Source organism: Microtus oregoni, unplaced genomic scaffold (genome assembly GCF_018167655.1).
Source record: "Microtus oregoni isolate MIOR12 unplaced genomic scaffold, Mior012 000014F_ref0000157, whole genome shotgun sequence".
Lineage (NCBI taxonomy): Eukaryota > Metazoa > Chordata > Mammalia > Rodentia > Cricetidae > Microtus > Microtus oregoni.
Window position 1 is genome coordinate 11,051,891 of NW_024543073.1, and position 22,068 is coordinate 11,073,958.

Genomic DNA, 22,068 nt, shown 5'->3' on the forward strand with positions numbered 1-22,068 from the left:
CACACGTGGTCGGAACCATTTCGGCCGACTTCGGGAGGTGAGTGCTAGCTGAGAACACTTGGTGTGGACGCAGTAGTGGCATTTAAGGGTTTGTCCTTTAACTATTATTACAGATAAAGTGACAAATTAAAGTTGCAGATGTTTTATAATCTTTTTTAGTTACCCGAAGGACACGGAGTTTCCCCCTCCGGAGTTAGCGGTGTTCGAGTCCGGGAGCAACATGGCGGCGCCCATGAGGGGCTAGTTTGGGGACTAGCTAGTGTTTGGTACGGCTGTCTTGCCCGACTCTGACCGAGTAAAGTTTTCCCCCAAGTACTCACGTTAAAGAATTGTCTTCTAACAGGTGGACACCGCCATCCTCTCGCGACCCCACTAAGGAGCAGAGTCCTGAGCCCTGACCAAGATGAGTAACATCTACATCCAGGAGCCGCCCACGAATGGGAAGGTGAGAACTTCTCCACCATACCTGGATACCCCAATTGAGAGCTTCCTGATTTAGAGAGGGGAGGGAGGGGCGGGTGTCGGGTATCATAGAGTTGGGAAGATTAACGGACATCCGTTCACATTGATTCTGGACAGTGTTGCGTCTACGTTTATTTAGGTTGACACGTCTCAGCATATTCATGAAAGCATCCTTGAGCAGCTTTTCTATTCGCAAGTCTTCTGGCCCATTAACTTCCTTGACCCAGCTCTGTGGGCGCCTTCTAGTGTCTGTTGTTTATAAAAGACTTATGCTAGGATTGTTCAATTTTGTTGTTGTTTAACTTGTGGGGTCATGCTTTTTAAATGCCTGCCAAGCACCACACGTTCTACTAGGTGCTGGTGACACAAAAGTTGGTACACAGTTATCTAGTTGTCACCCTGACAGAACAAATAGCTTAGTTTGGGATTTGGCTAGCTCAGGAAAATCTGCCTCACAAGGTCTCATCATGTAGTAATCAACGCTGGCTGCTAATTTCCTAACTTGTCTCGGCCTCTTGAGTGACTGATTACATGACATGCATCACCACACCTGGCTTTGGTAGGTGAGGTTCTTGAAGAAAAGATTATATTGCCATGGCAGTTTGATGGAGTGAAAAACTGGAAATGATAGGAAAAAACATCTTGGAGGAGATATCTTTGAGATAATTGTCAGAAGCAGCAGGACAATGTGGACTATTGCCACATTGGAATGGGAAAGGATTCCCTGATAGGTTTTATGATCAAGCTTTATTTCTTGATAGTGTCCATCTCAATTAATAAATAGTGATAGAGAGCAAATAGACTGAGCATTCTGCTATGCAGACCCTTCACATTGCTGAACATTTGCAGCACACATATGCTATTTTTCCTGTTCAAATGTCACTCTTAACAAAGAGGCTTGCCAAACAGTAAATCTCAGTGATGCCCTCGCTCTCAGCACTTTCTGGCCCTCAGGGTATAGTTTTTAATAGTATCTTCCTTTTGTTTTAGAATACAAAAAATATAGAGACAGAGGATGAGCATCTAGAAAAATGCTTGGCGCATAGGGGATGGAGTTCAAATACTGTGAAAGAAAGGATGGCTCGGCAGATGAGCTGATGCTGTGTTCTTTAGCTTCTGAGAGGCACTGCACACAGGTGAGGGTGAGGTTAAACTGTTGTGAGTCTCAGGCACATTTAGGTGTTCTACTCTCATACGCTAACTACTTTTTTAAGAAAAGAAATATAACAGGTTATCATATAAGTCCTTGTCTGTCCTGGAACTGGTTATTTACTTTAGGGAAAGATTTGACATGATCTTAGAGAAAAAGCACTTCTAAACAAGAGATCATTCATTTAACAAATATTTTTAAAACTTGTGTATGTATAAGCATGTGTGCGATGTATGTGTGTGTTCAGACTTTCACACATGCAGATGCCACGTCACACTTGTGAAGGTTCAGGTATATCCTAGCTGATGGTCCTCATAGTCCACCTACTTTGAGGCTGCATCTCTTTTCTTTGTTGTTTGATGCTGCATATGCCAGCCTGTGAGCATTGGAGGTTCTCTTGTCTCTGTTCTTCAGCTCACTATAAGAGCATTGGGATTAAAGACATAGAGCAGCTGGCTTTTCTGTGAGGTCTGGGCATTTGAACTCAGGTCCTCGGGCTTGTATGCAATTTACCCACTGAACTATTTCCCCAACCCAACATTTCCCCCCCCTGGAAAACACATGCAAGGTTTTATGTTAGGTTTTAAAGATGCGCTGGAAGAATATCCATCATTTTATTGTTGAGTCAGTTGAGTGAACTGTGTGTTGACTGATATTTTTGTCCCACCAGGTCCCACAGCTGTTTAGTTCCAAATAAACACACAGAGGTCTACATTAATCATAAACTGGTTGGCCTAGTAGCTCAGGCTTCTTATTAATTAATTCTTACATCTTACATTAACTCATTATTCTTGTCTGTGTTAGCCATGTGCCTTGGTACCTTTTTTGGTGAGGCAGTCACATCTTGCATCCTCTGTGTCTGGGTGACAACTGCAGACTGAGTCTTTCCTCTTCCCAGAATTCTCATTGCCATGCCTCTACTTCCTTCCTGGTCACTGTCACCCCACATATACTTCCTGCCTGGCTACTGGCCGATCAGCATTTTATTAAAAATAATAAAGTGACAGAATAAAAGACCATTGTCCCACAACAACTGTATATTGATAAAATAATTGTGTGAATAAAAATACAGCTACAAATTATGATGAATATGAGTTTTCAGCAGAAAAAAAAGAATATAGTCATGGCTAGTGTTTTTTGATTATTTGTGTGCAGCTGTTCTGTATAATAATAATATGTTAATAATATAATAATATGTAATAATATATAATATAATATACAATAATATAATAATAATAATAATAATAGCTATCTGTATAATAGCTCATTTCATCCTCACAACAAATCTATGGGGCTAGTATGTCTGTTTTGATAGAAGGAAACTGGTCAATATCATGTCCCAAAAGTCCAAGCTAGTAGGTTGAAGATTCAACTTTGAAGTTGAGCAGCTTGACACAGCGTGTGGAGGGAAGGGTAATGTATGTTACTTTATTCTCAGAGGTGGTTACTAAACTAGTGAAGGTGTATTTTGGGCCTGGAACCACTATTCCTGGGGTACTAGGAGAAAATATGCATCAATTTGTATTATCTTCTCTTTGTTTAAATATATATGTGTGTGTGTGTGTGTGTATAACTTATGTATGTATGTGTGTGTGTATAGATTGATTCCCAGAACCCACAGTAAAAACACACATGCACATACACAAAGTCCAGGTACTCGTCAGTCAGTTTTTTAATAGTATGTTGCAATTTTCAATGATTAGTTACATGGATTTATGGTACCTAGATTAACTAAATCAGCCTTAAAAACTTCATTTTAAAGATAATAATAATGTAATAATTTAGCCTGGTGTTGTGGGAATTCAGTCCACCAATAGATTTGGGGACTGGCTGGAGGGCGTGGCCTCTTGTCTGTGATTGTGATCTCTTATTAAAGGAAAGAGGGAGGTGTTCGCTATCTCGCTCTCCTGCTGACTTGAATGGTAAGACTGAAGCTTGCGGCTTGCTATTGGTGCTTTTCCCCTGGGCAGAACAACTGCAGCGGTGTCTAACCTGCTCTGTATCAGTGAGTGCTCAGCCCTATTATAGATCTAAATAAATTTTTTCAACCTCTCCCTGACTCCCGTGGATTCTCACTACATGGTGTAGCACACCTTTAATCCAGCACTTGGGAGGCAGAAGCAGGCTGATCTCTGAGTGCAGGGCCACCCTGGTCTACAAAGCAAGTTAAGGACTACACAAAGAATCCCTGTCTTGAAAACAAACAAACAAAAAAATGTAAAAACTTGCTGGTTTGTGGTGGTACGTCCTTTTAATATCAGCACTCAGAAGGTAGAAGCAGGTGGACCTCTGTATGTTCAAGACTGTCTGGTCCACAAAGAAAGTCCCAGTGAGACCCTGTATCAAACAAACAAACAAACAAACAAAAAATCCAAAATAAGTACAATGTAAAAATGTAAGCAAACTGTAATAAAATGGTAGCGTTTAAGCACAGGAAGTCTGTCAGGTAATTAGAATTTATGAAGATTGTTGGGATTACCTGTTTCAACTTATTGTTACAAATGAACTTGATATTAAATATTTGTTCTGTCTTGAAATATTTGTTCCTAAGATTATAAAGCCATTGTTTATTCTCTTACTGAGCTTTTAAAAACATTATAGAACAAAATATAGAGAACAGGAAGACAGACGTCTTTAATTTCAAAGAAATGTAATTGGTGAGAGAAATTGGCCATAACAAAGCCCATTTTGTATGGTTCCATTTATATGAAATGTTCATTTGGCAATGTTCATACAGACAGAACAAAAATTAATGTTTGCCAAAGGATGAGGGTGGGGGAAATAGAGAGGGGCTGGAAATGGGTCAAGGTTTCAGCACATTCTAGGGTAATGAAATGTTTTAGAAATAGTGGCAATGGCTTCCAAACTCTGAGTGTACCAAAAGCTAGTGAACTCTTTAACAGGGTAAAATTATTGATAAGTAGATTATCTCAATAAATATTATTTTTTGCTGTTTTTTACTAAATAAAATCAGAATTATTTTTAAATATGGTCTTTGAAACATCACAGAATTCTTTAAAAGGTGACTAAGAAAAGAAGTCTAGGTTCCCCCTAACAATAGTTCTTCATTTCAGAGATACAAGTTGTAATGAAGTAGGTCAGGATGTGATGTTCATCAGGACTAATGGAAAGTTGGGAGAGAGTGCTTAATGTCATTTCAGGTTCATTTTGAGAAAGAGGGAGTAATCCAACTTTAGTTTGTATCACACACACACACACAGAGAGAGAGAGAGAGAGAGAGAGAGAGAGAGAGAGAATAAAAAAATGTGATAAAGGAAAAAAATTGAGACAGGATCTCATTTTGTAGCCTGGACTGACCAAGGGCTTGCTATATAGAGGCTGGCCTAGAACTAACTCATAGAGATCTGCCTGCGTCTGCCTCCTGAGTGCTAAAGGCACATGCTACCATGCCTGGCTTCTATCTGTTTCTTTATGTGTTAAGGAACCCATTAAACATCTACCATAGTGTAGATATTTTCACTTTTCCCATTTTCACAGGCCGTGAAGGGTAGTTGTAAAAGAGCTGTGTGTTGCCCAAACGATGCAATGCATTCATCAGTGTTTGTAATTTATGATAGCATTTCCCAGGCTTCTGAAACAAAGTGGTCACAAATTGTACTAGGTTGGGGGAGGGAGAGGTAGGGCAGTTAGATGTTCTTCTCATTTTGTTGTTGCTTATTCAGTTTACAACCCCTAGGGCATCCTTAAAAGCCAGGGCTCTCCTGGATGTTTTTTAAACTCCCCTCATTTCTAAAACTGTGCTTGCGACAAGGCCAAGGAGCTTTAGGAAACGGGGACTGTGACTTATATCACGGGGACAGTCTCCTCGTGAGGATCAGTTTAGTTCCAGTTATCTTGCGGTGTTTCTTTGCAAGAAACGTTCTTTGTGGTGACCACAGGTTATTGATACGAATAACTTCCTCTACAGTTGGGGTGGGAAAGAAAAATTGATACTGGAGAGATTAGACTCCAGCTGTGCCATGCTGGTCACTTAGGTACTAACGTTCTTTTTGGTTATTTGTAGTTATTAAGCCAGTTGTTGAATAAGCTGTTTCATCCTCCAGGCTTAGCAGAGATTTTGATTGTTATAGAGCAACTAATTCCACCAAAGAGAAACTGCTGCTATGAACCAATAAAAAAGGAGATGATTATATATACTACCTGTTATAGAGATGCTGACTTTTAAGACATAACCGTTTTAGCGAGTCACAATCAGACTTTAATTAAGAATATTCCTTTGGGTTAGGACTCTAGCTAAGTTGGTAGAATACTTGCCTAACATGCACAAGGCACTGACTTGCATCTCCAGCACTGCATGGTGACACATACCCCCGTGCAAGTACTTTGGGAGATAGAGGCAGGAAGATCAAGGAGTTCAAGGTGAGTTTGAGGCAAGTCTGGACTACAAAGCTCTAAGACTTTGGCTGAAAAAACAAACAAACAAAAAACCATCAAGGAACTGGAGAAATAGCTCAGTTGATAAAGTACTTGATGGGTAAACATGAAGTGCGCCGGAATTCCCAATATCCTTAAGAAAAGTTGGGCATTGTGGCCTGTATCTGAAACCTCGGACCAGGATCAGGAAGGTAGCAGAGACAGGTGATCTCTCAACTTGCTCTCAAGCCAGTCTCATTGAGTGGCGAGCTCCAGGGTCAGCAGAAGAGCTGTATCAAAAAGTTAAGACAAAGAGCTGTTGAGAAAGGCACTCAATGTTGACCTCTGGCCTCTGTGTGCACACACATGTATGTTCACTTGCACACATGCATAGACAGAATATTTATTTCCAAACTAGAACTGGCATGATTTTAATATAAAAGTAGGGTTCAAGAATAATTTCAAATGAATGATTGTAAAATTGTCTAAGACTGTCATAATTCAATGGGTTCATTAACTTCTTGATTTCATAATTTGCTAACCAATTTTATTGGAAATAAAGCAATGAGAAACAGTTATAAATCTGCACTCTTTGTTTTTATATGAATGAAGCTTGTCTTCTGTGATTAAAAAAAATAAGTGCTTTTTTTTCTTTAGATTTTTTTTGAAAACGGTATATTGAATCATCTAATGATGATTGGGCTGTAATGAATGTTTGAAGTTTGTTCAGTATAACAACAAAACCCAAGCAGAGTTTGTAAGATTTCTTCTAAAATTGAAAACTCATTAGTTAGTGTTGCAAGTCGCCTAGCCAATTATCAAGCAAAATAAATACTTAATATGATGTCACGTTCTTTTTATAGGTTTTATTGAAAACTACAGCTGGAGATATTGACATAGAGTTGTGGTCAAAAGAAGCTCCAAAGGCATGCAGAAATTTCGTTCAGCTTTGTTTGGAAGGTCAGTATTGCCTTCATTATCATTTTGAGGAGAAACCTGCCTTAGTTTACAGATAATGGCAGTGATTGGACATTCTGGCCTGCTCATGTAATCCCAGCACTTGGGAGATTGATTCGGAAACATTTCTAGCTTCCAAAATAGCTAGCCTGGGCAGCACAGTGAGACTCTCTAAGTAAATAAAACCCCGGATGGATGAGCTCTTTTTAAAAAGCGAAAAGAATAAAATACAATGTGTTTTTCACATTGAGGTCTGATGTTGGCCACATGATGTTGAGCAGTGTATAAGGAAACAGACTGCCCGGATAGTTCAGCTTTCTTCCAGGTAAACTGTAAATTGTTATACTTTTAACAGACATAAATCATGCCTGATACTGATCTCCTCTGCTAATTGCCACTTACTTTTTCTTTCATTCTTTAAATATGAATATGCCGTGAGCTTGCCTCTCATTCTGTGCTATTTTTTCCACTCTTGTTTTATCTCTGTACAAATGACTGTTAGATTCAGAACTCCATCCATTTCTTCCTGCTTGTGCCTAATTGATCTGATTGGTCCTTCTCTACTGGAAACTTCTGTTAGCTACCACTAGACCAAATTTCAACTTCTTCCCCAGATGGCCTGCACTTTCGTCTCCATGACTGGAATTGCCTCCTCTCTGGTCCTCCCTTTCATTTCTTTGTCTTCTCTGTGCACATGATATTTGAAATTTTAGGAACTTGGCTTCCTAGCTTTCCATCATTTTCCGTTCCACTAATCATGTGCCTTCAGCCAGTCATTCTGTATTTCCTGAACATTCTCTATTTCCTCTGCACATCCTTATACTAGCTTTCTTCTAGTTCTGTCTCTCTCCCTCTTTCGGTTTCTTTCTCACCCTATTTGCATTTAAGTATAACTGTTTTATTATTTTGTTCGCAGTCTTTTTTTTTTCCACAAAGCTTACAACCTGGCCTTCACCGATTTGTTATCAATTGAAGTCATAACATGATGATTTTTCTTTGTAAGAAACTTGGCAAAATTTTATATTCCCTTGAGTATTTTTGTTCATGGATATTTGTGTATGCAGCTATACAAACCATGCACTCTTTACAGTTTCTGGTTGGCTTCTAGAATGCATTATATATGATTTAAAATACCTCCAGTGGTGGCAAGTCAGTGTTTTCCAGTTATACCTGGTTTTTAGACACAGTGTTATTCATGGTGTCAGAAAAAATATTTTTGGAGAGAAATAAGGTACTTAGGAATCCACAGTATCCTGTTGTCTAATATAGACAAAGCTCTCCAAATAGAAATTAGATAAATATAACACCGCAGGGAGAATATTAAAGAAATAATAATAAAAGAATCCAGTCCCACAGATGAGACAAAGGAAATATGTCTGCAAAGATCATTATTAATAATTGCTATGGCAGGCAGGAAGGAAATCAAATCAGACAGGTAGTTTAGTTAGAAAGGCCTCGGATAACTGTCAACAAAGCTAAGAAACAAGAGAGACAGAGAAGCCTGACTTCTGGTAATAAGTTTAAAGAAGTCAAAAGCTCAAATTTTACAGGAGAGTGAAATTACAAAAACACTAGAAAGAATGAATGGTAAATTGCAACTCAGGACCAGGTGAATGAAGAAACAGAAAGTATCTGGATAGAATACGACATTGAAATAAACATGAGGTTCAGCCGGGTGCTGCCAAAGCTCACTTGCATCAAAAAAGAATTATTCTCCCATTTATTTATAAGAAGACCAGGAGATATAAATAAAAGATGGAAAAATCATAGAAATAACCAGAAGAGTTTTCTTAATGAAACAGGCAAGAATTTAATGGGATTATTGTTGGGAAGGTTAACTAAAAACCTGAGAAGACTAATTTTTAAAAAAGATACTCCTGGCAAGAGAGGTGGCTCAGCAGTCAAGAAGCACTGGCTGCTCTTCCAGAAGCCCTGAGTTCAATTCCAAGCACCTACATGGGAACTCACAACTGTCTATAACTCCACTTCCAGGAGATCCAGTGTCCTCTTTGGCCTTTAGGGTCACAAGGCATGAATGTAGTATGTAGACATACATGCAGGCAAATCACACACACACACATTTCTTAAATGAGTAAACTAATGCAGAGAACTTCATTTGATCCTTTGAATGTATGATTCAAAGAAGTTAGGATGTTTTTGAGTCTTGTAATGCACCTTTCAAACAACAATAGCAATGAGTAGTTCACAGAATACAAAGAAAATGAATGAAAGCCTGGGAGGGAGGAAGGGAGGGAAGGAGGGAGGGAGACAGAGAGGCAGGAAGGGAGGGAGGGAGGGAAGGAAGGAGGGAGACAGAGAGGCAGGAAGGGAGGGAGGGAGGGAAGGAGGGAAGGAGACAGAGAGGGAGGGAGACAGGGAGGGAGGGAGGGAACTCCCATGTGGCCCTCGATGAAAAAAGCTTTCCTGTTGAAAGATGGTCATATTCTGCAAAACTCAAAGATCTGTAATTACGATTTAACCTTGAACTTTGAGGTCTTTGCTGTATAGTTAGGAGAAACATCTAAATAAAAATAAGTTTTGAAAGTTGCCAGTCTAAAACATGATATGAAGCTGTTACAAAGAAAGACAAGAAACAAAGCAAAAGGAAACTAATTTTCAGTTTTCATAGGGGATATCCTGTAACTCAATGGGTGCTGGCTTCTGTCTTATCTAAGTGAACTTTTTTTCCTTTTTAATGATTCTAGTTCCAGAGAATAAAGTCTACGGGAGACCATATTTCATCTCTGCTGCATATTTATATCTATAAATATATTTATAATATAGTAATGTATTTAAATTCTATTAATTCTATATTGATTTTCCTAAAATCAGTTAACAAAATAAATGACTATTCAATTTAACTAAAACACATAATGCTATTTGTTTCATTTATTGAACAATCTTTTTGAGGACAGTGCTAGAACTATGATCGGTTAGTAACTCTAGTGTCTGTAGGTTTGTATACTTTTGTGTATTAGTATATTAATTTTCTATTATGAGAAGAGGAAGAGGCAAGAAATGAGCTATTCTTCTCTACCAAGGCTTCTCAGCTTCAGCATGGTGGGCATTTGGGATGGAAACAAGCCTTTGAGTTTTAGGATGCTTATCCATATTCTTGCCGTCTTGTATTCCAGTAGTACTCCCCCTAACCCAAAATATTTTAAAATGTTGATAAATGTCTCCTGGGATACAGAATTGTTGCTTGCCTCTCTCCCCAGTTGAGAGCCATTGATGTGTATTAAACTTATGTTTCTCACAGTAATCCAGACTGTGAGAAAATTCTAGAGAGAAAACAAAAACTAAAGCACCATTGTTTCTGTAGAGACATATAGAAATTTGAAGATTGAATGTTTTATAAGAAGTAGTGAGGAAGGACTTTGGTCTAAAAGTGTACTTAGCATTCTGGAAATTAAATCTGTGGCTCTGTTTGTATAGTAACTATGACAACAAAGTCATGCGAGTTTTCAAAATTAATGTGCTAATTGTTTTTCAGCCTACTATGACAACACCATTTTTCATAGAGTTGTACCTGGTTTCATAGTCCAAGGTGGAGATCCCACAGGCACCGGAACCGGGGGAGAGTCCATCTATGGAGCCCCATTTAAGGTCAGATCAATTTACTGTATTCTAGGTCAGCTTGGAATGCTTCTCCAAAAGTGAAGTGTTCCTCAAGAAAACATCTCATGTAGTATACAAAATCATTGGCGTTAGAGTTACTCAGCGATAAGAACAAATATTACCTACCAAGCATTTTTCTGATTTATTTTATGGCAAATTTTTGACCTAGATTAAATTAAGGTAGAACTAAAAATTGCAGAGGGAGGGAGGGAGAGAAGTACTGTTCAGAAAGAAATCCATATGGCATGTTTCCTGATGTTTTGCTGTGTCTGATCTCAGTAGCCAATTTTTAGAACATTGCATGTGCTATTTTAGATTAAAATAATTTGATTTAAATGTTGTGTGGAATTTTCAGTAGTCTGCTTGGGCCACTACAACAGTCTGTGGGGGTAAATGAGAATTTCTTTCTTTCATTTGTGGAGGCTAGGAAGTTCAAGTCACCGTGCCTGACAGTCCCTTTTCCTACCTTGAAGAGGTATGGGGAAGAAGAATCCAGGTCCAGTGTCTTGGTCTTTTTTTATAAGGACACAAGCCTTATTGGGTTAGGATGAGAGCCCAACCCTTATGACGTCATCTTACTTTTTCACATTTAAAACCTTTACTTCCTTGTCAGAGCCACAAATCTAGCTGCAGCAGGGATTAAGACTTCAATATGAAGCTTTTGAGGGACCAATCTCCCACACTGGAGCTTACTGTATATTATGTAGTTCTGTCCACAAAAGCAACTCCATAGCACAAAGCCATGCATGGTGGACAGTCAGAAAGTGAGCAGAAGGAAGAGCCAAAGATATTAAAAAGGAAAAAGACACTTTAATAAAAAATGAGTACATAATTTCTTATTTTAAATTTTTATTAGATTTATTGTTTTTATGTCTGTCTGTTATATGTTCACCATGCTCTGCTATCTGACAGTAGAGGTCAGAAGAGAGCATTGGATCCCTGGGGATGGAGTTGTGGATGACTATGAACCACCATATGGGTGCTGGTAACTGAACCCAGGTCCTTGGTAAGAGCAACAAGTGCTCTTAAATACCTGCTGAGCCGCTCCTCTTGTCCTGGCCTGTGATGTCTTGACTGCCAGCATAAATTTAAGAAGGAAAAGAGTTAGTTTATTTAAGAATTTAGGAACAATAATGGGCTCAAATATAGCAAACATTGTATTTGTTATTAGTCTAATTATAGCAATGTTGGGTTCTTTGGGTGAGTAACTGCCAGTGGTTCTTAAAATCGGGAGACTTTTGAAAAAACAACTTAATATTTATTCTAGTGGGAAAGAGTTTTTAGAGATTTCTTTCATCTTTTCCTAGGTCAGTGTGATTTTTAATTGTTTCAAAGTTTCTATCGAGGGCCCTGCTCTGTTGTCTTGGCTAGAATTACAATATGTAGTACAGACTGGCCTTTAACTTGTGCCTGAGCCTCCTGAGTGCTAGGGTTGCTGGCATGTAGCGCAGTGCCTCATCACAGCGTGATTGTGATTGTTGAGAAAAACAGCGGAACTTCTTCTTCTTCTTCTTTTTAAAGCTTTGTTTTCCAGATGATAGTCACTCTGGAAAGTAGGTCATAGTATTTAAATAATCTCAACTGTCACTGTTAATCATGTCTCATAATTTTAGGACCTTGACTTTATAGGAAATATTCTTGTGTTCTGTTAATCTTGTTGCCTATCCTAAATTCTGTTGGCATTTCCTTTCTGAGTTTTTTCTTTGTTATTTTAAAATAACAATTAACTTTGTTAACTTCTTTCAGCTAGATAGATCATTTTAAACATAGTGTTTTAGTTAAAGTTACTATTGCTCTGATAAAATACCATGACCAAAAACAACTAGGGGAGGAAAGGGTTTTTTCCCTTTCAGTTTCATATAATAGCCCACTATCAAAAGCAGTGAGGTGAGGAACTCACGCAGGGGCAGGAACCTGGAGGCAGGGTGATGCAGAGGCCATGGAGAGGTGCTGCTTACTGACTTGCTCCTCATGGCTTGCTCAGTTGTCTATCTGTCTTCCTTCCTTCCTTTCTGTCTGTCTGTCTGTCTGTCTTTTTGTTTTCCGAGATAGAGTTTCTCTGTGTAACAGCCCTAGCTGTCCTGGAACCGGGCTGGCTTTGAACTCATAGAGGTCGCCTGCCTCTTCCTCCTAGAGTGCCGAGTGCTGGAATTAAAGGTGTGTGCCACCACACCCAGGATCACCAGCCCAGGGATGGCACCACCCACAGCGGGCTCGGCTTCTACCATCAACCACCAACCAAGAAAATGCCTTACAGCTTAATCTTATGGGGGTATTTTCTTAATTGAGGTTTCCTCCTCTCAGATGACTTTAGTTTATGTCAAATTGACATGAAACTGTCCAGGACACATATATGGTATAGAAATACCACAGATTCTGGGGATTTAAACAGCAGGAGTGGTTTTCCCCACAGTCCTTATGAAAGCTGATCAGTCGGAGGTCGGTGTTTGGCTCTCTGGTTCCTGGTGGGATGTACTAGAGTTTAGATCTTAAGAATAATGTATTAAAGAAAAATAGCCTCTAATGCTTGAAAAGCCCTGATTATAGAAATGGTGTCATAGATGATCCCAGTGTAGGTCTTGGGGGAAGTTCTCAGTAGCTCTCAGAGCAAGGAAAGCCTCCAAGAAACGGTGGTCCTGTACTGTTGCAGTCTGCCACCCTGAGAAGCGTTGTCTTAGGATGGCTTAGGTCTTGTAAAAGCACAGTGGAATCACACTGACACACTCTTGTGGAGTCTGAGTCTCAGAGCAGAAGGAAGCCATAGCTTCACGGCCTGTGGTTGAGATGGGAAGGATAATAGCTGGAGGCGTCATAGTGTTGCGGAGAAAGGTTTCTTGAGTAGGGAAATGAGAATTGGACCCCGACTTTCTTTGAACTCCCCTCCTTCGTGTGTATGTAGATGTCCATAAACAGCTATGGGGCTGACTATATTTAGAAGATACAAGCTGCCGAGTTCAGGTTGAAGAGCAGTGAACAGATAGTAAATTTGGATTTGATTGTACTTCAAAATCAGTTAAATAAAGCTTCAGCATTTTTGATTAGAAATTGTCTGAGCCTCCCTGGTCTGCTGCATAGCTGATTGAACATGAAGGGTCTTATGACTGAGAAGAGTCACTAAATCTCTTTCATTCTTGCAGGATGAATTTCACTCGCGGTTGCGTTTTAATAGGAGAGGACTGGTTGCCATGGCAAACGCTGGTCCACATGATAATGGCAGCCAGTTTTTCTTTACTCTGGGTCGAGCAGATGAACTTAACAATAAGCACACCATCTTTGGAAAGGTTAGTGTCTATATATGTTAAATATATGGTTTGGTTTTGGCTTTATGTTATTCTTTAAACTTCTGTGATACATACAATTGACTTTATAATGAGTGCCTTCAAACATGTTATAGTTATTTACTTACTGTTTTTTAAAAATGATGGTGTATGTTCCTATTGTGATGAGCTGTAAAGGGCTACCTGAACTTTGGGTGCTTCATGTCGGTCATTTGTCATGGCCTACATGTGTTCTTTCTCAAAGTGGTGACATTAGCTACTTAAGGCCACTTAGCTAGTGTTGTTTCTACTTTTAAAGAGACACTTACCCAAAACTATTTTATAGGTTAAAGCTACCAATGATGGATTCCCTTAAAATTAAAGTGGAAGTTGTATTAGTATTTATAATTTTACTGGGAATTTTACTTTGAACAGTATCGATTTAATCCTCCTGACGTTTAACAACAAATGAGAGGATAATCTTCCCATAGATTTTCAACAGTTCTCTATAAAGAGGGATCTTGAAGGCATTGCTCACTCATCCTCTTCCCTTCTCATCTGAATGTTCCTTGTAGTTAATGCTTAGACATAGTAGGCATTAATAGCTTTTTAGCCCCCTCTGCTGGCTCAGTAAGAATGCTTCCTTACATCCTGGGCAAAAGTGGGTTTTGACTCTATAAGGAGGCTAATAATTCAGTACAGTTGAACAACTGAACCTTTGAATTCAAGTCATATCTAAACCATAAAATGTAACATTGGTACTTATTTCTTAAGGACATGAGTCAAGAAATATGTTCTGTCATGTTCTTTTGATGCATTCCTAATCCAGGTTTTTCTGGCAATCATGGACTTTTCCTACCTCTAACTTTTTTTTATCAGCAAGATGAGTCTTAAGTTCCTATCTTGTACTATGTTTTACAATTGTTGCTATATAACCCAGCATGAGAGAGCATACAGCACGGCAGTCTAAATAGAGAGGCTCCCACTGTCAGGTCTGTACCTTCCTTGAGCCTCTGTCAAGGAAGGTAAAATTACTTCTCATTTTAGGGTATTTGTGTAGATTCAATTAGGCAATAACCTGCAAAGTGTTTATTGTACTGTTAGTGCTTAAGCTACTTTAAGTTCAAGTTTGTTTGTAATATTTGAGTGAACTGTCATTTAGTAAGAAGGTGGACATTGTGTGTTTATTTTTAGTAACTGACATTAGTATACACTGAAAACATATAAGGGCTTATTAAGAGACTGAGCCCATCTGTTAACAATTACCAATTAACATTGTTAATTGCACACACAGTAAAAATATAAATATTTTCTTTTATTATTTAAAAATACTTTTTCAGAAAGCTACTGTTTATTTAAAGTATTTTCAGAATTCCTCTATTTATTAAAAAGTTGAATAGAAATGTTTGTGGCCCTATGTTTTGTTTGGTAGGTCACAGGGGACACAGTATACAACATGCTACGCCTGACAGAAGTGGACATCGATGATGAAGAAAGGCCCCGCAATCCACATAGAATCAAAAGCTGTGAGGTAGGAACACGGCTGCTAGATGCCATTAAAGAGATACATTTAAACCATTAGATGAGAGCTTTCTGTGAGACACTATATTTAAGAACAATTTCTGATATATATATGTGTGTGTGTCTGTGTGTGTGTGTGTGTGTGTTTCTGATATGAAACTTTAGGTGATAATATAAAGAATGAAAAGCTCAACTCATAATGAAAAATTAAAGGAATTAGGGTTCTTTGCTCAAAGAAGTGGATTTTAGTTGAATTAAGTTGATCTTTATTGAGGAAGTGAGGTAATCCTTAGGAGCATTTGCTATGGAGTCCAAATGTCTGAGTTGGTTCCTTATGCTTTTCTTTCTGTAAATAGTTATAGGATAAAGTATCTTTTACTTGAAAAGAGCATAATGTTTTGGGTGATCAATGAGGCCATGTGACTGGAAGTGCACTGTGTACCCTGTGCACCACTGCACTAATAAAATTTATGTAGGGAAGATTTAGACAGCAATGTCAGTACACTTAATATTGTTTTTCATTTTGTTGTAAAATTTAAAAACTGGAATAATATCTTCAAAATGCTTCTTTTCATAGGTTTTGTTTAATCCTTTTGATGACATCATTCCAAGAGAAATTAAAAGGCCCAAAAAAGAGAAACCAGAGGAAGAAATAAGGAAATTGAAACCCAAAGGCACAAAGTAATCATACTAGAAACATTTTTCTTCAACTTTAATAGTGACATTATTTTACTTAATTGTTTTTGTAATCATTATTTACTTAAAAAGGAAATGTCATTGTGAATCAGAGCTAACAGAATTATAAGAGCGAGAGAGAGAGAAAGAGAGAGAGAAATGTGCGTTTAAAGTGAACATTTCTTACATGCAATGACATTATTTAACTTAAACTAGAAATTATTATCACAGTAGCCATTTAACATGTGTTAATAAATATTTAGTATTCACTATATTTATATAGCTGAGTTATTGAGAAACATTTGCTAGTTTGTAAGTTAATGTATCCTTAATATAAAAAATTTGGGGAGGGAAGAACACTAAAATGAATATTTTTAGTGTGTGTTATAGGATTGCATGCGCTATGTAATTACTGGTATTCAAAATAATTTTTTATAAATATTTTTGATCAAAACCATTCTATTATTCTGTTTTCTTAAAAATAACAGTTTATTTTTTAAAAAAGTTAGTTTATGCCAATATTGTTTATATTACTTTTTTCTGTTTCATTAAAAATAATATAGTTAGATTTCAACTTACCATTTTGCTAAATTGTAGCATCAAATTTATCAGTATTTAGACAATTCTCTGTATGGGCCTGCGACACCTGGTTCTTAAGCAAAGTTTATTAATCTCTGAACTTTGGTCGTCTCATGGCAAATAGAGTGGTTCTTTTGAAGGTTAATTGTGTAGACAGACACCCTGAAGTATAGGTAACCCGTGCATACTGGCTTCCCACAAAGCATATACTTTAAACTGTGTTAGCAATTTGCCAAATATGAGCCAGGCACTTTAACCAACAGTAGATTTTGTCTTATGGAAAAATCACTTTTTATAGCGTTGTATATTTGATTTTCTTTGAGCCCATCATTGACTTCTTACTCCATGCTGCTGGAAGGTCATTGTCACTGTGTTAGGATACAGTGTTTCAGTATTACCATTTCACTGATGACAAGTCTGAGTTCTTTGTGTGTTTTCTGTTATCTTGTCTTCATTCAGAACAGTGAATGAAAACATCCCTTTCATTCAGAGCAAGGGAATGATGTGTCATCATTGCTGGCATGTGGATGTAAAAACCTCCATTGCTATCAAACTCAAGAGAGTGCTTTAATAACTTACAGTTCATTTTACCCAAGATTTTGTTGTTTAATTTGAAAGACCTGAGATAATTTCTACCCATCAACTTTTTTTGTTTCTTAGTTTCAAAACATTAAGCTATATCTGTCAGGTATTAAAATAGATTAATTACTCCCCTATAGTGCTTTCCGGGTTCCTTCTAGCTTTGATAATTATCAGAAGCTTATTTCTGACCTACATGACTGAGTGCACCACGGTAATACCCGGAGGGAATCTGTGGTAATTAGTTGAGGGTACTTGTTGAAATGTTAGTGACCTAATTGCTTACAATTGTAGGTGCTGGAACACTTCCGCTAAAGACAAGTGAAACTGTCCAAATAAAATGTTTTTGTTAGATACCTGTGTTATTGCTTGAGAATGGGATATTTATGAATTTCATCTGACTTTTCTCCTGAATTTTCTTTTCTTTCTGTTTTGATAGAAACTTTAGTTTACTTTCTTTTGGAGAAGAAGCTGAGGAGGAAGAGGAGGAAGTGAACCGAGTCAGTCAGGTAGGCTCCCACTTGCCCTTTGCTTTGCATTTTTTGTGTCTCCTGCTCTGCCTGGAGCAGCACAGTTGACTTCACTTACACAGTAAGCGTGTATCGTATTGCTGTGTAGAGTCATCCATACAGATTCTGAGTTGGCTTGCTCTCACAGAAATATTGTTCATATTTATTTAATTTATTCTTGATTGTTTTTGTCAGTTGAAACCAGTTTAAAGTATTTTGAATGATTCAATTTTATGATTCAGATTTTAGTTGCTATTTGTCTTTTATTTTGCTATATGGCAATGATTATCATTATTATAACAATCAGTGACTCAATTGCTTAATATTTTAATGTTACTTCCATATATTGTGTTTGCATCATTAATTCTCAACTAATTTCTGTCACAGCCTTTTGAGATAGATGTTGTTGTGAACCTTCTATAAATACTTAGATTTATTTGTAAGTAAAACAAAGTTCACAACAATACTTGTGGATTATAATTGTAATTGTTCAAAGTCACATACCTAGTAAGATGCTACAGCAGGAATTAACCTCTGTATGTGGCTTTCTTCAGTTTTAGTTTCTTCACAAATCATCTGGAACATTACAGTATTTTGCATGTTTTTGGAGCAGGTTGTGGTATTTACACCCAAAGAAAATCACCTCCAGAGGCTTTTGGTTCCAAATATTGTGCTTTGCGTTCCTTTCTTGGAAGCAAGTGAGCTTCCTGAGAATTAGATCTAGCATCTTTAGTAATTATTAAGCTTCATAACCCAGTTCTTCTGTGTTGGTTATGATGTAAGACACATGGAAAAGTACACTATAGCTGTGCTTGTCTTCTTTATCCTGTGCTTTCATCATTCATGAGCATGGCTCAGGAAGGGTCATGCTGAGCACTGAGCAGACACTTGTGCAACAGAACTTCCTGGGGAGATACGCCATACATCTACTCATCCCAGATAGGGAGCTCACAAGAGACCAAAGTGTAGATACCACGGAAGTCCATCTTGGTGAACCAATGAGTTTTATTGGGGTTACTTATGGGTGAAGGGGTACTTAACAGAAGCAGAAATAACTCAGACAGCTACATGACCAAACCCATCTCAGCATGGATGACAGCTCACAAAGCTGGAAACAGAGCATGATGCACAGCCAGCAGGCAGCTCAACAGAGTGTCCCTTCCAAGTGGCTCAGTTAACCCAAAGCTCTTCCAAACAACTTGGGTATTTTTTTTTCTTTTTTCTTTTTTTTATTGAGAAAAGGAAAAAAAAAGTTTCAGCCTCCTCCCAGCCTCCCATTTCCCTGCCCCTCCTCCTACCCTTCTCCCCCTCCCCCCACTTCTCTCCCCCTCCCTCTCCAGTCCAAAGAGCAGTCAGGGTTCCCTGCCCTGTGGAAAGTCCAAGGTCCTTCCCCCTCCGTCCATATCTAGGAAGGTGAACATCCAAATTGGCTAGGCTCCCACAAAGCCAGCACATTAAGTAGGATCAAAACCCCGTGCCATTGTCCTTGGCTTCTCATCAGCCCTCATTGTTCGCCATGTTCAGAGAGTCCGGTTTTATCCCATGCTTTTTCAGTCACAGTCCAGCTGGCCTTGGTGAGCTTCCAATAGATCAGCCCCACTGTCTCAGTGGGTGGGTGCACCCCTCGTGGTCCCGACTTCTTTGCTCATGTTCTCCCTCCTTCTGCTCCTCATTGGGACCTTGGGAGCTCAGTCCAGTGCTCCAGTGTGGGTCTCTGTCTCTATCTCCATCCATCACCAGATGAAGGTTCTATGGTGATAATGCAAGATACTCATCAGTATTGCTATAGGATAGGGTCATTTCAGGTTCCCTATCTTCAGCTGCCCAAGGAACTAACTGGGGACATCGCCTTGGGCTCCTGGGAGCCACTCTAGGTTCAAGTCTCTTGCCAACCCTAAGGTGGCTCCCTTAACTAAGAATTGTGCTTCCGTGTTCCCCTATCCAACCTTCCTTTATCCCAATCATCCTTTTTCCCCAAGTTCCCTTAGCGATCAGGGAAATGCAAATCAAAACAACTTTGAGATATCATCTTACACCTGTCAGAATGGCTAAAATAAAAAACTCCAATGATAGCCTTTGCTGGAGAGGCTGTGGAGGAAGGGGTACCCTCATCCATTGCTGGTGGGAATGCAATCATGTGCAACCACTTTGGAAATCAGTGTTTCGGTTTCTCAGGAAATTTGGGATCAACCTACCCCTGGGAATATACCCAAGAGATGCCCTATCATATGACAAGAGCATTTGTTCAACTATGTTCGTAGCAGGATTATTTGTAATAGCCAGAACCTGGAAACAACCTAGATGCCCTTCAGTGGAAGAATGGATGAAGAAAGTGTGGAATATCTACACATTAGAGTACTATGCTGTGGTAAAAAACAATGACTTCTCGAATTTTGCATGCAAATGAATGGAAATAGAAAACACTATACTGAGTGAGGTAACCCAGACCCAAAGAGATGAACATGGGATGTACTCACTCATAATTGGTTTCTAGCCATAAATAAGGGTCACGGAGTGTACAATTGGTGAACCTAAAGAAGCTAAGTAAGAAGGTGAACCCAAGGAAAAACATATAGTTATCCTCTTGGCTATGGGAAGTAGACAAAATTGCCAGGGAGAAAATTGGGATCTTGGGGGTGGGGTGGGATGGGGGTAAGGGGAGATGGGGAGAGAAAAGGGAGAAGGGGAGGTTGGGTATTTTTTTTGCTTGTTCCAGATATTCTGGTTTGAGGGTCTTTTTTTAAAAAATATTTATTTATTATGTATACAATATTCTGTGTGTGTGTGTATGCCTGCTGGCCAGAAGAGGGCACCAGACCTCATTACATGTGGTTGTTGGGAATTGAACTCAGGAGGAAGTTTGGAAGAGCAGGCAATGCTCTTAACCTCTGAGCCATCTCTCCAGCCCCTGGTTTGAGAGTCTTAATTGAAGTTTGGCTCGTCTGAGAGTGATTCTCAGTGGTCTTTATTGTTTTCCTTTGGGTGGTAGGGGCCTAGTGAATCTGGTTGGTTTCAGGGACTTCCTGAAGCTATTTTGAGTTGTTTACCTTCTGGCTTAAGAAAAATAATTCCTTGCAGGAAGGTGTGCTTCAGTATCAAAGGAAACTAATACATTAACACTCTCTTATATGCTTACATTAAAACCTTATTTAAATGGGCGTATGGAAAAGATAAATTGTCCCTATATTTTGCTTGTTTTTATCATATCAATTTTAGTAATATGAGATCGGGTATTACTTACCTATAACCAGCACACTAGATTCTCAGAGAGACTGAATATTACTTTTGCCTTTCTACCTTAATTTGATTCACTTCAAGAAATGTTTATATAATAGATTCCAAAGGTAAATTCATTTTTAAATGAAGGCTTTTCTGTTACAAACATCAAGAATTACTCTGCCACCTTGGTGTTGGAGTTATCTTCTGTAGATGCCAGTGGTTAGTGTTACATTGTTGGTGATTCAAATTTGTACCTCATCAGAATGAGAAGTATAGGATGCTATACGCCATGATTCTGGGTGTTTATTTGTGAACAGACAAAACCATAATGGCTAGATCTGGGAATTACTGGTTTTCCTTGTTTGATGTTATCTAAAGATGTCAAGTTCTGCGGGCATAGTATAGCATATCTATAGTCCTAGCACAAGAAAGGCAGAGGCAGGAGGATTTCAAATTTGAGGCCAACCTGAGCTTTATAATCCTTTCACAAGACAAGATGTCAAGTTTCCCTATCTAACTGTGCCTTTCTTATGGTGTCCCAAATCCCACTTTTCTTTTTTTTCTGGTATATTCGCTGCATTTCTTCTGTTGTTCTTCTTGTCTGCTTAAAGAGTTTGCTCCAGGGAGGGAAGTGAGAGGAGGGGAGGAAGTGGAAATTTTGATTGGTATTATTTATAAAGTAATAAAAAATTATCAGAAAAAAAAGAGTTCGCTCCACAACTGCCTCCTCGCTGCCTCTTTTCTTTGTCACTGCAGTCCCCAAGGTGAACTAGTAATGCCTTTCTTGATTATTTGTCTGTTATCAAAGTAAAAATGACACTATAATATACTCGTGTATTTCCTCTACTTAGGAAATGTTTATTTTATGTAATTCTTTAACAATTATACTGTGTAGCCACTATTCCTATTGTGTAGCTGTCAGTACTAGGGGATTTCTAATTAGGAGGTAGTGGGGTGAGAACTGGGTATCCAGGTTCATAGCTTCTTAGACCTCTGGGATGATTGTGAGTGATGCAGAAATCTCGCTAAGCCTAAGCGGTTCATGATGCAGCTGAGAAGTTTCACTGGTGCATGGGTAAAGAGCTTGTGCTCAGTGCTCTTGGCCTGCTTGTTAAGGTCCAGCAGTCTTGGAGAAAGAAGATGGGAGGATGGAGTTGTCTTGTATTTT

General features: G+C 38.6%; 1 protein-coding gene across 3 annotated transcripts in view; it reads left to right on the top strand.

The window, feature by feature from the left end:
* The first annotated feature begins 159 nt into the window (after positions 1 to 159).
* Positions 160 to 22,068, top strand: part of Cwc27 (CWC27 spliceosome associated cyclophilin) — a 173,016-nt gene continuing 151,107 nt past the window's right edge. For 2 of the 3 annotated variants that reach the window (XM_041663433.1, XM_041663435.1), the window contains exons 1-7: positions 276 to 445; positions 6,850 to 6,946; positions 10,437 to 10,549; positions 13,699 to 13,842; positions 15,251 to 15,349; positions 15,917 to 16,020; positions 17,612 to 17,681. In XM_041663433.1, coding sequence (XP_041519367.1) covers positions 404 to 445; positions 6,850 to 6,946; positions 10,437 to 10,549; positions 13,699 to 13,842; positions 15,251 to 15,349; positions 15,917 to 16,020; positions 17,612 to 17,681 — 669 coding nt within the window. In that variant the 5' untranslated portion in view covers positions 276 to 403. The other variant, XM_041663434.1, reaches the window with a different exon arrangement.